General features: G+C 44.8%; 1 protein-coding gene across 6 annotated transcripts in view; it reads right to left on the bottom strand.

Annotated features, from left to right (window-relative positions):
• The window catches only part of NCAM1 (neural cell adhesion molecule 1), a 313,732-nt gene that overhangs the window by 66,439 nt on the left and 233,107 nt on the right, over positions 1-14,186 (bottom strand). For all 6 annotated transcript variants that reach the window (XM_011977014.1, XM_011977015.1, XM_011977016.1 and 3 more), the window contains exons 2-3: positions 2,852-2,926; positions 801-1,019 (exon numbers count right to left, since the gene is read on the bottom strand). In XM_011977014.1, the coding sequence (XP_011832404.1) occupies positions 801-1,019; positions 2,852-2,926 (294 nt within the window). The remainder of the gene's footprint in view (positions 1-800; positions 1,020-2,851; positions 2,927-14,186) is intronic.

The following is a 14,186-nucleotide window of genomic DNA, read 5'->3' as shown; positions in this document are numbered from 1 at the left end:
ACTGAGTGCTAAGTTTATCATATTTTGTGCAGAAAAGGGCCTACAGAACGAAAGGAATATCTTCACCAAGGGTTCCTTGTCATGCAGGATAATGCCAGTGAAGCACAGGTTATAGGTAGAATGAACTGGTGGAACATCCATTCCACAACGAATAGTAAGAGTCATCAGTCCTTTTCTTGTCTCCTATTCGAACTCCCAGCCCCACCCCAACTTTCTACAGCAGAGAGAATGCTGATGAAAAGAATAGAAAAAAACCATATTTAATGGCAATAAATACCGTACTATCAATACTGTTCCATTAGCTGTCACCCACCATTACTCCAACCACCAGGATGGATGTGTGATATTAATAACAAGGTAACAAGATGTCACCCTCAGATGGGGTTTCAGAGGCAATAGGAACTGCCTGCTCTGAGTGGCAAGAGTGTTCAGATAATGATCCCCCACCCCACTGAGCCCTGGGCTCCATTACCAGCAGGGGAGAGGGAAATAAGGGAGAAGAGCCCAAACTGTAGAACAGTCAGCCAACATTTGGGGAAGGGATGGAGAAACCCGTACCTGCCCCCTGGGAACTGTGTAATTTGAATTTTGAGAATGAATGCCTATGGGGGAGTAGCTGTGACCAGTGTGAACCACGGTTGTGAGTTCTGGGTTGGCCAAGGTCAGAAAAGACTTAGGGAGAGAGAATGGGACTGGTCAGGCCCTCAGCTGGTCCCTCTATCATCATTTCCACCTTTCTACTACCCATGTGTCTCCTTGGCAAGGAGAGGCCAGAGAATGCAGAAGAAGGAGGCTCTTACGAAATATCTTCACGTTGACAGTGGCCTCTGACTCACTGCCATCCTCGCCCGTAACCACACACTTGTAAATGCCGGCGTCGTCGATGTTGGCGTTATAGATGGTGAGGGTGGAGGAGGAATCATCATTCCACACCACTGAGATCCGCTGCTGGTTTGGGGTGAGCTTTTCTCCATTGGGGGAGAACCAGGAGATGTCTTTATCTTTGGCATCTCCTGCCACTAAAGAGGAAGAGATTATTTTTAAGCTACTGAAGTTGAAAAGACTAAGTCCCCTCCAGACTGACAGTGGCTGATCAGTACGAGTTACTGAACAACGGATCAGTCAAGTCTCGAACATCAGGGAGGGGCGAGTATGGCTGCTAGAATGACGTGCAGCCCTTCTTCGGCTTCTGCATTTAACTATTATATACTTAACACCTCTTACGATATTCGGAAAGAACTCAACAACCACTTGTGCTAGGTGTTATCATGATCCTATCCCTAATGATGGAAGAGAAGAGATATTTGTTGAGAACTACTGTGTGCTGGGCACTAAGCTAGGAACACACATGCCTCACAGAACGGGTAACCAAGGGAATTCGTGTATTTAGGATTGGGCTCCAGAGCCTAACTGGTCTGAGTCGACTGATCAGCTTGTTTTCGAAGCCTTGGATAATGGGTCTCCTGAGCTGCAGGTGAGAAATACTGGCTAGTATAGGGGTGCAGATTCCAACCACTTTTTATTTTTTATATTTTTTTCCAGCCACATTGATTCTAGCATCTGCCTGCACAAACTGGCATGACTGTCATTTCGGCACCCCCTGCTCAGACAAATTCATTTCCTTGCATGCTGCAAAGAAGGTGGCCAGAACCACCCATTCTTCCTTTCCCCAGGCACCAATGAGGAGGAACAGACTGCGGTGGCTGAGCTGCCCTGGCACTGAGCTGGAACAGGGCTCTGACACTGACACTGCCCAGGACACTGAGCTGGAAGGGCGCTCAGATCCGGCAGACGTGGCTGCGCCCCCTGCCTCTTTGCATGGGGCCCTGCCTCTTCATGTGGCACCCTTCTCAGCCCGCACCACCCAGCCCTGCACAGATGCTTAGTATGGAAATGAAGCAGTCTTCCTTTCAGGGCCCATCATGTTTTCAATAAATATCGCTATTTGCAAGATGTGCTGTGGGCTCCACGGCTGCGTCTCCAGATCATTGAAATTGCTGTAATGAAGGCAAAGCTGGAGTGAACACATCTGACGGCCACAAGCCACCTCGTCCGCGCAAATCATGACAGCATTTAAAGGCCCCTCCCTGCCAAAAGCTGCTCGCTAAATGTCACCGTTTATACCTAGCTCAGCTCTTTCCTGGTTCTTCCATGTTCTGAATCCCAGTCATGTCACATACGAGAATCTGAGGCTTAACTTGAAGCCTTTTCCTCCACAGGATATTTTCTGATAATTATCTGGGCTGTGGAAATGGGGCATGTTTTCTAAATGTAAAACAAGGTCACCAGGTCTGGCATATCTCAGAGCTCTGGTGGGGACCATGGCACAGAATATTGATATTCACAATAGACCTGGTAAACCCAGGATATATGTCCTCACAAGAAAAGCCATACCAGTATTCTATTTACCTACAGGCAAGTTTTAGACTTAGATTTTCAAGCTCTGGGGAATTCTAAGAAATAAGCCTTAAACAGATCCACCAAAGTATTATTTCTGAGCCAGTGCTGTTCTCCATTGTCATCTACAGAACTCTGAATGTATACAGAACAGGAGATGTGGGATGATTCACTATTCTGGAAGTTGTGCTGATTTTCTTAAGAAAACTCCTAGACTTCCTCTGCAGTCAAGGTGAAGTCTAAATGACGGATTTGCTATGTTGAGGCAGCCTTTTGCAAAAGGAAGGAAGAGGCCCTGGCTCTTAAATGGCCACACTATTGACCCTGTAATAGCGCGATGCCAAGAATTCTAGGTGTGGCATGACCAGCCAGCTCACATGGCCTGGGGTCTCCTGCTCTACCCGGTGAGTTTTTGAAGCAAGTTCTAAAATGCAGCTGCGCACTGGGCACTTGCCTTGGCATAAGAAGAATTTGGACTCTCCAACGCTGATCTCCCCCTGGCTGGGAACAATATCCACCTGCAGAGAGGCTGAAAAAACAAAACAAAACAAAACAAAAACAAAGTCCAGTTCAAACATACATTCCACTTTTCAAGAATGAAACCCAGATCTTCCATTCAAAAACAGGCTTCCCAACTGACTTTAAGAAAGAGTGAAGGGAGGAGGTTGTGTGGGGTTTGAGAACTTGTGCCACCAACAGCCAGGGCCATGTGCTGCCAGGCAGAGACACGGCCCAGACCATTCTCCTATGGAATGGCTATTTTCCATCAGAGAGTGCAAGGTGTCCTGGGAGATTCTGGGTGATCTCTACCCTAAATGTTTCCAACCCCTTGAGAAGACTTATGATCTTGCTCCAAAACAGCAGCATCCTGGGATTCACAGAAATGGTGACCCAACCAATTCCTTCTGGATGTCATCTGAAGTGTCTCCACAGCTGTGTCAAGTGCAGGAAGCCTGCACTCCAGAATCAACCTCAGGGGTCTCCTGCCAGTTCCCCACGCCGTCCAGACACAATCACTAGGAGGGCTCACACTGATTTTGAAGTGGGGATGGTAAGGGTAAATGCTCACCTTCCCTCATGACTACAGGACCAACACGCCACTTTCCATAATATCACCACCCCAATTAGTCAGACACGCTTCGGAAATTCTGTAGCCCGTGCCCTGCGGAATTCCCTGGGTCTCTTGGCTACTTTCCCTGAAGTTTTATTTGAACATCCGTACGCTCTGTCATTCCACTGCACCGATAAGACAAAATACATTGCGCCAGATCTCACAGATCCCTGTGTTCATCTGCTCCTCGTTTATCTGCTGGGAGCAGATAACCATTCCTCACGAAAATAGAGTTTTGGGGTGGAAAAATGCTTTATTTCTTTGAATTCAACTTCTTTCTGCCTCTCCTCCTCTTAAGTAAGCCCCAAATCTAAAGGTAAACAGGTATTTGGTTCAGTGCCTGAGGCTTCTTCAGTCCAGTAGGAGGGAGGGGCTTGAACAAAACAGGCCGGGGAATGGAGATTCAGTGAGCCCTTCCTTCCAACAGCCATTTTCTTTTCACAGTAGAATGGAGGCAATGCTCGTTGCCATGGTGACCGGCTCGCAGGCAGAGCTGCCGCAGGTCTTGGTCTATGCTTATTTGATGGAGAGACTACAGTTGTCCTCAGCCGACTGCAGGGATTAGAGGGCCTGCTTGGGGCTGGGAAGCGGGTGAGGCCTTCCTAACCATGCCAGCAACAGACAAGGCAGGTCATGGAGAAACCCAGCAGAGCCTTTAGAGAGAAAGCGGTGATGTGGTGGAGACAGGGATGGAAAAGGGAAAGAGGAGGGCGTAAGGGGAGAAATGGGGCCCTGGGCAGAGGCAGGGGGAAGATGCTGAGCTGTCCTCTGTGAAAATCAGAGGGGAAAACCCAGACTTCCAAAAACTGGTTTGGAAGAAATAGAGTAATGCAGGGCAGCTAGTTTCTCCCCCGCTCAGACCACCACTACCAGCTCCCTGAGGCTCAGGACTAATTCTTGCCTGAGAGCAATAAAAGGTCTTCCCCTACCGCTCCACACAGAGCTGTGCTGGAATTCTACGCCGCAGGGTCACTGCGCGCAGGTGCAAGTGTGATTAGCTGTGGCTGCTTTCTCCTGTCATTCTCCTTAGGATGGAGTTCAGGTGCCACTTGATTCTACACTGTGAGAGCCCAAAGGGGTCTCAGATATCACCGCGTCCTGCCTCCTCATGTTCCAGATGAGGAAAAGGTGAAGTGACTTCCCTCTGGTCACTTCTAGCTAGTGCTAGCATGGCCCCAGAGTCCAGGCCTCCTGGCTCCAGGTAGGTGTTCTTTCCACGATGCAATGCTGCCCCTGCACAGAGGGCAAAACGTTTCCATTAACTAGAATACACCATCTGGGGACCCCAAGTAACCCTTGGATTCACTATCCCTTAACAGAACACAGACAACCCATGAATTGATAAGGGCCCATCGTATCTTGGGAAGCATGGAGCCTTACAAGAGAGCTGCAGGCCAGTGTCATCCATGCTGGGGCCAGCCAGGACCTTCCCTGTACTTCCTGCGGCTTTCATTCTCTGGGGGATACAGGCTTATGAAGCCCAGAAGCTGTGTCTATGCCATGGTCACCTAAGTCCTGATCTTTTCTGGAGTTCACTGGGGCATTCCTGAAAGAATGAGAAGCTGAGTCCCCCCGAGAAAATTTGCTGGACCATATGCTGAGTATTAGCAGCCAGCTTCTACATATGGATCCTGTTACCCTCGTTCAGCCCTTACTGCTTTGAGAAGGATATTCTTATCCCAAGTGAAAAAACAGCCTTCATTTGTTCAGCTCTTTTCAAACAGAACACGACTCTCAAGGGGCAGGAGAACACAGCAAGGCTGAGGAGTTTTCATATACAAATGCAGCCAGGATCTATCTCTGGGCCATGAAGAGAAAAGGGAAACAAGGCTTTCAAAGGAATTCCCTGCTTAACAGGATCCCACGCACACATTTATCATCACAGAAGTTTTTAAAGGAAGAGATATCCATTTAGACGCCTGGCCTTTTGCACACATAGAAAAGCTAGTGATTCTTCCCTCAAAACACCAGAGACAAAGCCGGTCCAGAGGAACCCCAGGCTCTCTGGAAATCAACGCTTGGATGTTTTCCACTGCAACACAATGGCTGATCATTCTTCCCCAAACACTAAGCGTTGAAATACTAGGTTTAATGATAGTAAGTGGAAATCCTGCTTTGATCTCAAAACTCCTTCCCTCCATTGCTTGCTGCCCGGTCCTTTCCTATTCTGTTACTACTTTCATTGTTCCCAACAAAAATTCCTACCTCGACTTTCACCTTTTATTTTCAGTTGCATATGTAAGTGAAATTTCATCACTAGGCATAACTCCACCTTAAAAGGCACTTATGTAAACATTTCTCACAGACAAAGTATCTCATCTCTTGCTTTCCATAAACACTCCTTGCGTAAATACTGCATCATCTTAGCTGGATTCAAAGACACGTGCTTATGAACCTAGGTGTTGGGCTGGGCAGGACCTAGGGGCAGGACGAGAGGTGCTTCCAACAGCGCTTCCCATGCCTCCGAGAAGCACTCATCCCCCAAGGTCTCTTTTGTAGACAGTTCACACTTTCCAGTTTACAAAACACACTTCATTATTTCATCAGACTGTTCTGAGGGATAAAAAGGCCAATATTATTGTATCCACTGTATGAACGTGGAAATTGGGGCTCAGAGAAATAAAATAACTTGCTCAGGGTCCCTTAGCTAATGAGCCCTAAAACCAAGATTAAAAATCATCTAATTCTAAGGCTTGAGCTCTTCCCCTAAACCCCTCAACTACTGTAACCTTCTGTCCATCTCCAAATAGGTTTATTATAACCTATTAGTTACCATTTACACTCTTTCCAAATCATGGGCTAGAAAGAGCACAGTCTTTGTACAAAGATCTAATATCAGTCGGGCGCAGTGGCTCACGCCTATAAGCCTAGCACTTTGGGAGGCCGAGGCAGGCGGATTACAAGGTTAGGAGATCGAGATCATCCTGGCTAACATGGTGAAAACCCATCTCTACTAAAAATACAAAAAATTAGCTGGGTGTGGTGGCACGCACCTGCAGTCCCAGCTACTCAGGAGGCTGAGGCAGGAGAATCACTTGAACCCGGGAGGCAGAGGTTGCAGTGAGCCGAGATCATGCCACTGCACTCCAGCCTGGGCGACAGAGCGAGACTCCATCTCAAAAAAAAAAAAAAAAAAAAAATCTAATATCAAGTTGCTGCCATCATTTCTCTCCTGGTTTAACTATAACTGGCTTCTTTGCTCATAGATAATCACAGCATTATAGCCCCTATTTTACATATGGGTAAGGGATGCTCAGAGCCATAAGTGATTATAACGATAGGGTCAAGATTCAAGCCTGGGTTGGAGTCCCAAGTCCAGCCATTTCTCCCACACTATTCTATCCCTTGTTCACAGACAGAAAAAAAGGTTCTATCTTTTGAGAACCGAACAATCTCCCTCTCCCCACCTCAGCTGAGTAAAATAGCCCCATGGGAGACTGATGTATTTTGAAATGTGTTTTCTGTTTAAATGTCTTTTTTTATTTTAAATTGATGCTATGTTCTGAAAGGAATGCCAACTCTTTTAGCAAAAGGCTTCAGGTGTAAATAGATGTTTTGTAACTCCCAACTCCCTAGCAGAAGTAGGCTATAAAGTCTCAGCTGCTGAAGAAAAGTGAATTAAAATTTAAGTTCCTAAAAGATGCTCAGGTGCTTATCAGAAGAGGTGGGCAAAGCAACAGAGAATAATTTGTTTCGATTTCAAAAAAGAGTTCACATGAATCAGCAACTTCTTGCAGTAGTTTTATTTTATCGGTTTTCTTTTCAGATTCCAATGGGCTTGAGGAGGGAAGAGCTGACAGCAGACAGGGAACCAAGGTCTCTCCCGTGGTTAATTGAAAATACTTTCTTGTCTAGATGTTACAAAGACACTGGAGGCTGAGGAAGACATTACAGATGTTTAGGGCCCAGGGGCAATGTAGACACACCTGAGCAAGATGCTCTGATCACCAATTTAAAGAACAGGTGAAACACAGAGGATGAATCTCATCAGTGACTATGATGAGATAAGGGAGTTTTCTATAATCTATTTAATAATGACCATGGACTTTTGAAAAAGGCATTAAATTACAGCTATATGTTTGTCTTGTTGGCTATCATTCTAGAAATGAGACTTAAGTATTGCTAAACATAACCACTATAATGGAGAATTGGTTTTGTATTTTTCAAAGTATAACTGAATTCTAAGGTCTCTTTCATTTGGCTACACCTGTGGGAAATCCAGATGCCCAGACCAGGAGCATAAGAATGGAGGCAGTGCCACTTGCCTGGGATGGCAAGATAGTTTGGCTCTGTGTCCCCACCCAAATCTCATCACGAATTGTAATTCCCATAATCGCCACGTGTCAAGGGCAGGACCTGGTGGGAGGTGATTGGATCATGGGGGCGGTTTCCCCCATGCTGTTCTCACGATAGTGAGCGAGTTCTCAGAGAGCTGATGGTTTTATAAGGGGCTCTTCCTGCTTTGCTCATTCACCCTTCTCTTTCCTGCTGCCATGTGAGGAAGGTCTGTGCTGCTTTCCCTTCCATCATGATTGTAAGTTTCCTGAGGCTTCCCCAGTCATGCAGAACTGTGAGTCAATTAAACCTCTTCCCTTTATAAATTACCCAGTCTCAGGCATTTCTTTACAGCATTGTAATAACAGACTAATACAGATGGCTTGCTCTCATTATTAGCAAACTACTGGAGGGAAAATAAAGGGTCTTTTCTCCACTAAACCTACAAACTCAATGAAAGTGAAGTGGAAACGAATGTGGTCACACTACAGAGTGGTTAAGGCCAAGGACACCAGGCCAGCCTACCTGAGTTTGAATCTCAGCTCTGCCACCTGTTAGCTTTATGATCTCGGCCAAGTTATTTTAATCTCTCAGTGTCTCATTGGCAAAACAGGGAAAAAACAGAACCATCCTCATGGGGCTTTGAAAAGATGAAATGAACTGACATATGTAAAGCAGATAATAAGCATTTAATACCTGTTGTGTATTATTATTCTTAATTAACCTCTAGTAACAACCCTTCCCAAAGAAATTATTTCGGTTACTATTTCTGAGGGGGGCAATGTTTTCCCTTTATGGTTTAAGATAAATCCACCTTCCAGAATAATCTAGTTTGTGGTCAGGTGGCCCAGTTCTACTCTCTACATTAAAACAAGGCATTTTATTTGCTGGTCAGAACATTACAGATATAAAAGACTGAATTTAACCACAGCCAAAAAATCATAACATGGGGGGCTCCAGACAAGTAATTCCAACTTGGTCTCAGTTTTCTTGTCTGTAAGATAGGGATAATAAAACTGAACGAAAGCGATTGGATTGTCACAAGAATTAAATAGGCAGGAGATGGTTGGGATTAAGAACTCAGGATCTGGAGTCAGGGAGGTCCGGGTCCAAATTCCATCTCTGACAGTTAGTAAACTAAGTTCTCAGGTGAATCTCGGAGCCTGTATTTCTCATCTGCAAGTGAATATAATGATCCTATTCATCTCAAAGGGATATTGAAATTATTTAGAAAGGGAATGTACATAAAGTACCAAACACAAGGTCAAGCTGTGTGTATGTTTTTAAATGACAGTACATATGACAGTACTTTGAACTTACACACACACACACACACACACACACACACACACCCCTTGCAAACAAACACAATTCCCAATGACACATGTAATGAGAATGAGATAGCAGGGGCCTCTTATATACTATTGAATTCAACCTGTCTAAAAATCTACTAAGGGATGTGTGTGTGTGTGGTGTGTATTTACATTTTTGTGTATGTGTGGATACATCCATTGAGAGTTGATAAAAAATATGTGTGTGTATTAATAGAATAATGGAACTTGTCAGGTTGATATTGTTGCAAGAAATAGCTGGACATAAGTAAATGTATCTCATTTTGGCAGAGAGAAGAACCAATACATTATTAGGGATGACACAGCAGTCTTGTCTATACTTGACATGTGAGTCTTACAATTCCAGCTTAAGCTACTGTTGATAGTAACTGGGTGGAAGAAGAAAATGACGTAGACTGTTTAACTTTCAAATATTAATCCAAAAGCTAGAGGCCATTTTAAAGAGACTATAAAATATGTGTTTGTACAGATTTTGGCTTCTGTTTCAGTATAATGGCAGACCATACATTAATTGCCACTGGAAGTATCCTCATGGCTTAAAGCTGATTCACAACAGCAACTAAAATCACCTGGAAGTCATGCTTAGCACTGCCAGTCCTTCCGTCAGGGCAGTTGGGGTCCTCTTCTATAAATCCCAATAATTCTATCTAATTCCTATTTAAACATAAACATCTAGAAGTGATCCAGCTAGGTTTCCAAGTCAACTGAGATAAGTTTATAACCAAGCCCTTGGGAGATGCTCTGTGTGAAGTCCCCACAGGCCCCTGGGCCCCTGGGTTTCCTCTGAGGCGTACAACAGCCTGGAGAATGAAGGAAACCCCTCTTGAAAGCTGCAGTCTTTTCTGGCTAGGAATATTAGTGCATAGTAGATGTGTGAAAGCAGAATTTGAGACAAAAGGCAGAGGGAAAGATGACTCTTGGTAAGTTCATTTTTTATGCCACAGGATAAAGAGAATGGAGCTTCCCGGTATAAAGACGAGCCACACAGACAACTTTCAGATAACATATAGACATCTCCAAACCAAATGCACTTGAAAGAGACACTTGGGCTCATTACATTCATATAGCAAGCTGGTTTCCAAAATCTATCATTTTTAATAAAGTTACCTGGACTGGGTATTGAGTCATACACAAAAACCATGCAGCAAGCAGTCCTGGTAAAAATTCTGCTTAACCCCTGCCCCCAAATCCTATGACTCTTCCAAACAGAGTGAAGGTGGAAAGGATGGAGAAGGTGAATATGGCTTCAGAATCCTTCAGCATTCTGTCTAATATGACATCATAATTGATACTCTAATACTACAATAAGGAAGAAAAGATATTGAATACCCCTGCACAAGTGAGCCCCCGATGATTATCCGATATTTTATTACCATACTCTATCCTATGCAACACTAGTAACCAAACAACAGAAACCAACTAGCCAGAAGCAGGAGGCTTTATTTCTTAGCATAATAAATTATATGAGCTGCTGGGAATCAGGCATAATTGGGGACTGGCTCTGTTCCATGGGGGCTGGCTTCAGATCAGAACACAGAGCCAAGCCAGATAACGGCTTCAGTTCTCTTGGCCTCCTAAGTTCCCTGGGTCAAATTAGCATTTCATTACGTCCGATTTAGTTTTATAGAAAGAAGTGAGTGGTTTCGAACCATGGTTGCTGCCCCTACAAACCACCTAGCTGCTGGAAATTATGGCTAATTTCATATAACAGCGTCCTGTGCTTCTGGTTATAGGGCAAGAAAATCTACACGTTGGTTGATCTCCTCAGAAGTGATAGAATTATGTGGTTCCCAGGCTCTCATTCCCACCACCAATTCCCAGCCCCCAAAAGGCACCCAGTTCTTTTTTCTTTCCTTTCTTTTTTTTTTTTTTTGAGATGGAGTTTTGCTCTTGTTGCCCAGGCTGCAGGGCAATGGCATGATCTCACCTCACTGCAACCTCTGCCTCCCAGGTTCAAGTGATTCTCCCACCTCATCCTCCCAAGTAGCTCAGATTACAGGCCCACACCACCAATTAGCATGCCTGGCTAATTTCTGTATTATTTGTAGAGATGGGGTTTCACCATGTTGACCAGGCTGGTCTCGAACTCCTGACCTCAGGTGATCCAACCACCTAGGCCTCTCAAAGTGCTGGAATTACTGGCGTAAGCCAACGCTCGTCACCCAGTTCTTACTAGGAGCCCGCTGGAGCATCTTAATGGGCAGTCAGAAGAAATGACTCAAAGGGAGCATAAGCAAGAGCAGGAGACAGACATGTCCTAGACCAAAGCCGTGGATCAAGCACATAGCCAGAGACTCCCGCCTGACTTGATGATACACGCCTGCTTGTTTGTTTTCTAGTTTTAACAGTCTCATAAAAGAAGAGAATGCTCTCCAGATGTTATTGCTTCCTACCAAAGTAGCAAAAAAAATCAGAAGTATCTCCATAGAGCTCCACAAGGGCCACATTCCAGGCCAGGAGTGAAATCCTTTTCAAGTGGACATTAGCCCAGTCTTATATAGAACACAACAGGTGAAGGCAGGAATGTCCCGCAGCCTCACACACTGAGGAGCAGACAGCCAAGGGCGAGGGGGTCTGCCAAGAAGAGGTGAACCTGGCCTAATGATAAGTACAATTTTTCCATCTTCTACTACATTGGAGTCACGGCCAGGATTGCAGAGCCATTTACTAACAAAGGAGGTTAGAGCTGGAAAGGACCTGATGCTTATCTCCAACCTGTTTATTTTATAGGTAGGGAGACACCAGGAGCAGAAATCTGGGATGCCTGCAGAGAAGTCTGAAAGCCATGGGGTTGGCTGTTGTACTGACACTTGACTCAGGGCTTTTTATTGCTTCTGTGTCTCATTTTCTTTTTGTGTCCTCAGTAGTTATTTCTTCAACTGTTTCCTCTTTGCCTGCTCTGTCCTGGTCTCACCTCCATCCTAATAGAGCCCTTCTCTCATTAAATGGAGAGAATAGCTCTATTAAGCACAGCTAAATAAGCTGGACAAATGGTGTGTGCTCTGCTAGTCCTGTGGCAAGCTGATTAATCCGTCCAGTGCCTCCCCCGACCCCAGGGGCACTTTTTTAACAGAAGCTCAGGTTCCTTGCTCCCTTTTCAGGCCACCTTTCCTGTTCTTTCCCTTGTCTAAGCAGTCCCTGATTGTGGGCCAGCACTTCACATGAAGCTGAATTACTAAAATGTGGAGCAAGGATGCAAATTGATGTTCGGAACTCAGCTAAGCTTCTCCAGATAAACAAAGCACAATCCATCAATCTGCCCTGATAAGCCAGGCCTTCTTAGTAAATGACTGCACACTATCTGATTGCTTCCAGGAGGCTCCAGACAATGTTTTCTTTGGTCTGCTCTCCTGAAACCTTGACAAAATAACTTGTCGATGTTCTTTTCTTCCAGCTATAAAAAGGTACTGATACAAGGCGAAGCATTTCCCTCTCTTCCAACTGCTTTTGCCAACATGGCAAGAAGTTGGAATTATATCTTTCAATATTTGTCCAGCTGTTGTTTGCAGATGTTGTATTCTTTACATTCAGAAAATAGAAATTCAGAGAATGCTAGCATGCAACTTCATCCTGAGAATTTTAGATCCTGCCCATGCCTTTCAATAATGTCCTTATGTGTTCATTGCTTTAAGCACATCTGGGCTATTGAAGATACAAAGGCTTACAATCTCTCCAACAACCAGTGCAAAGAATTGTTAAATTTGGTTTATATCAAGTGGAAAATTCCACATTCATATATATATATACACATATGTGTGTGTGTATATCTATGTATGTATATGTCTGTCTATCTATCTATCTATCTATCTATCTATCTATCTATCTATCTATCTATCTATCTATCTCTATCTTCTGTGCCACTGTACCAACCACTTCATTTACTCCACACAACAATCCTTTGAGATAGGTATCGTTATCATCCTATTTGACACACAAAGAAATTGAGGAATGGAAAGGTTAAGTAACCCGCCCAAGGCCACAAGGTTGGTGAGTGGTAAAGCCAAGATGTGAACCCAGGGAGATCCAGCTCCACAGCCCTTGCTCTTAAGTATGTATTTCTATAAAGTCAATCTCAAAATTACCTCTGATGAAAAAGAAGTTGATTTTCTACTGGGTGAACTGGCAGGCAGGCACGTAAGAAAACAAAAATACCATCTCCTAGGAGCTATACTGATTCAGCCCCACGGATATACTGAGTCTCAACAGGGAATGGAAACAGGTTGCTGGAATTCCTGAGCCCACCTGGCTACACGCATCTCCCTGCAGTAGACCCGCCTTCCTCTCTGACTGAATTCCCTCCAACCCCACTCCTCACCACCAGTGGGTCCAGCCTCGATGTCCACCTACGGCTCAGTTCTCAGCATTGGTGGTGGACGTCAACGGGGATGGGGTCAGGGGCTGCTAGTTGGATTTTCATTTTCCCATCTATGGATTACTCTTGATCCCCGAATTTGGGTTCTGGATAAGCCATACATTCCCTTATTAAAATGTTGATAATAAAATTATCCTTTGATGATCCATAAATTGTGACTGGATCTGCCCCCACTCCCTGCAGACTGTGCATTTGAAACAGATTATTCATACAGCCACTCAACTTGTGCTGTCTCCAAGCAGCCATTCTCCTTAAGAGATCATCTGTAGAGTGTCCATGTTAAAGGGATTCCTGTTGGAGGTCACACTCTTCTACTGGATGGAGAGTCCATTCCCCACCCCCACAACCACTGTCACACCAGATCAGATGGTGCCTGACCTGCTAGATAATACATAAACTAAGTTATACAAAATTTTGAAGGAGGTAGAGCAGAAGAAAATCCAGCCCTTTGAATAATAACTTGCCAGATAGAATATCCTGGGCCATCGTTGTTTTGCTTTCTTGAGTTAGGGAACAAATGAGAAGCTGTCCCTGGAACCCGCAGCTTTTCACCACTAATCAGGGTAGGAAATGCCACGTCATCACGACCATGGCTTATCAGGAACTCAGAACCCAGAGTAGCCCAACCTAGGGCTGGGTGTGGAGAGGGGAGAGGAGAAGGGGCAGCAGCAGATGGTGG

This window comes from Mandrillus leucophaeus, unplaced genomic scaffold (genome assembly GCF_000951045.1).
Source record: "Mandrillus leucophaeus isolate KB7577 unplaced genomic scaffold, Mleu.le_1.0 Scaffold172, whole genome shotgun sequence".
NCBI classification, from domain to species: domain Eukaryota; kingdom Metazoa; phylum Chordata; class Mammalia; order Primates; family Cercopithecidae; genus Mandrillus; species Mandrillus leucophaeus.
Note: the sequence above shows the minus strand (reverse complement) of the source record. Positions and strands in the feature narration are given on the sequence as shown.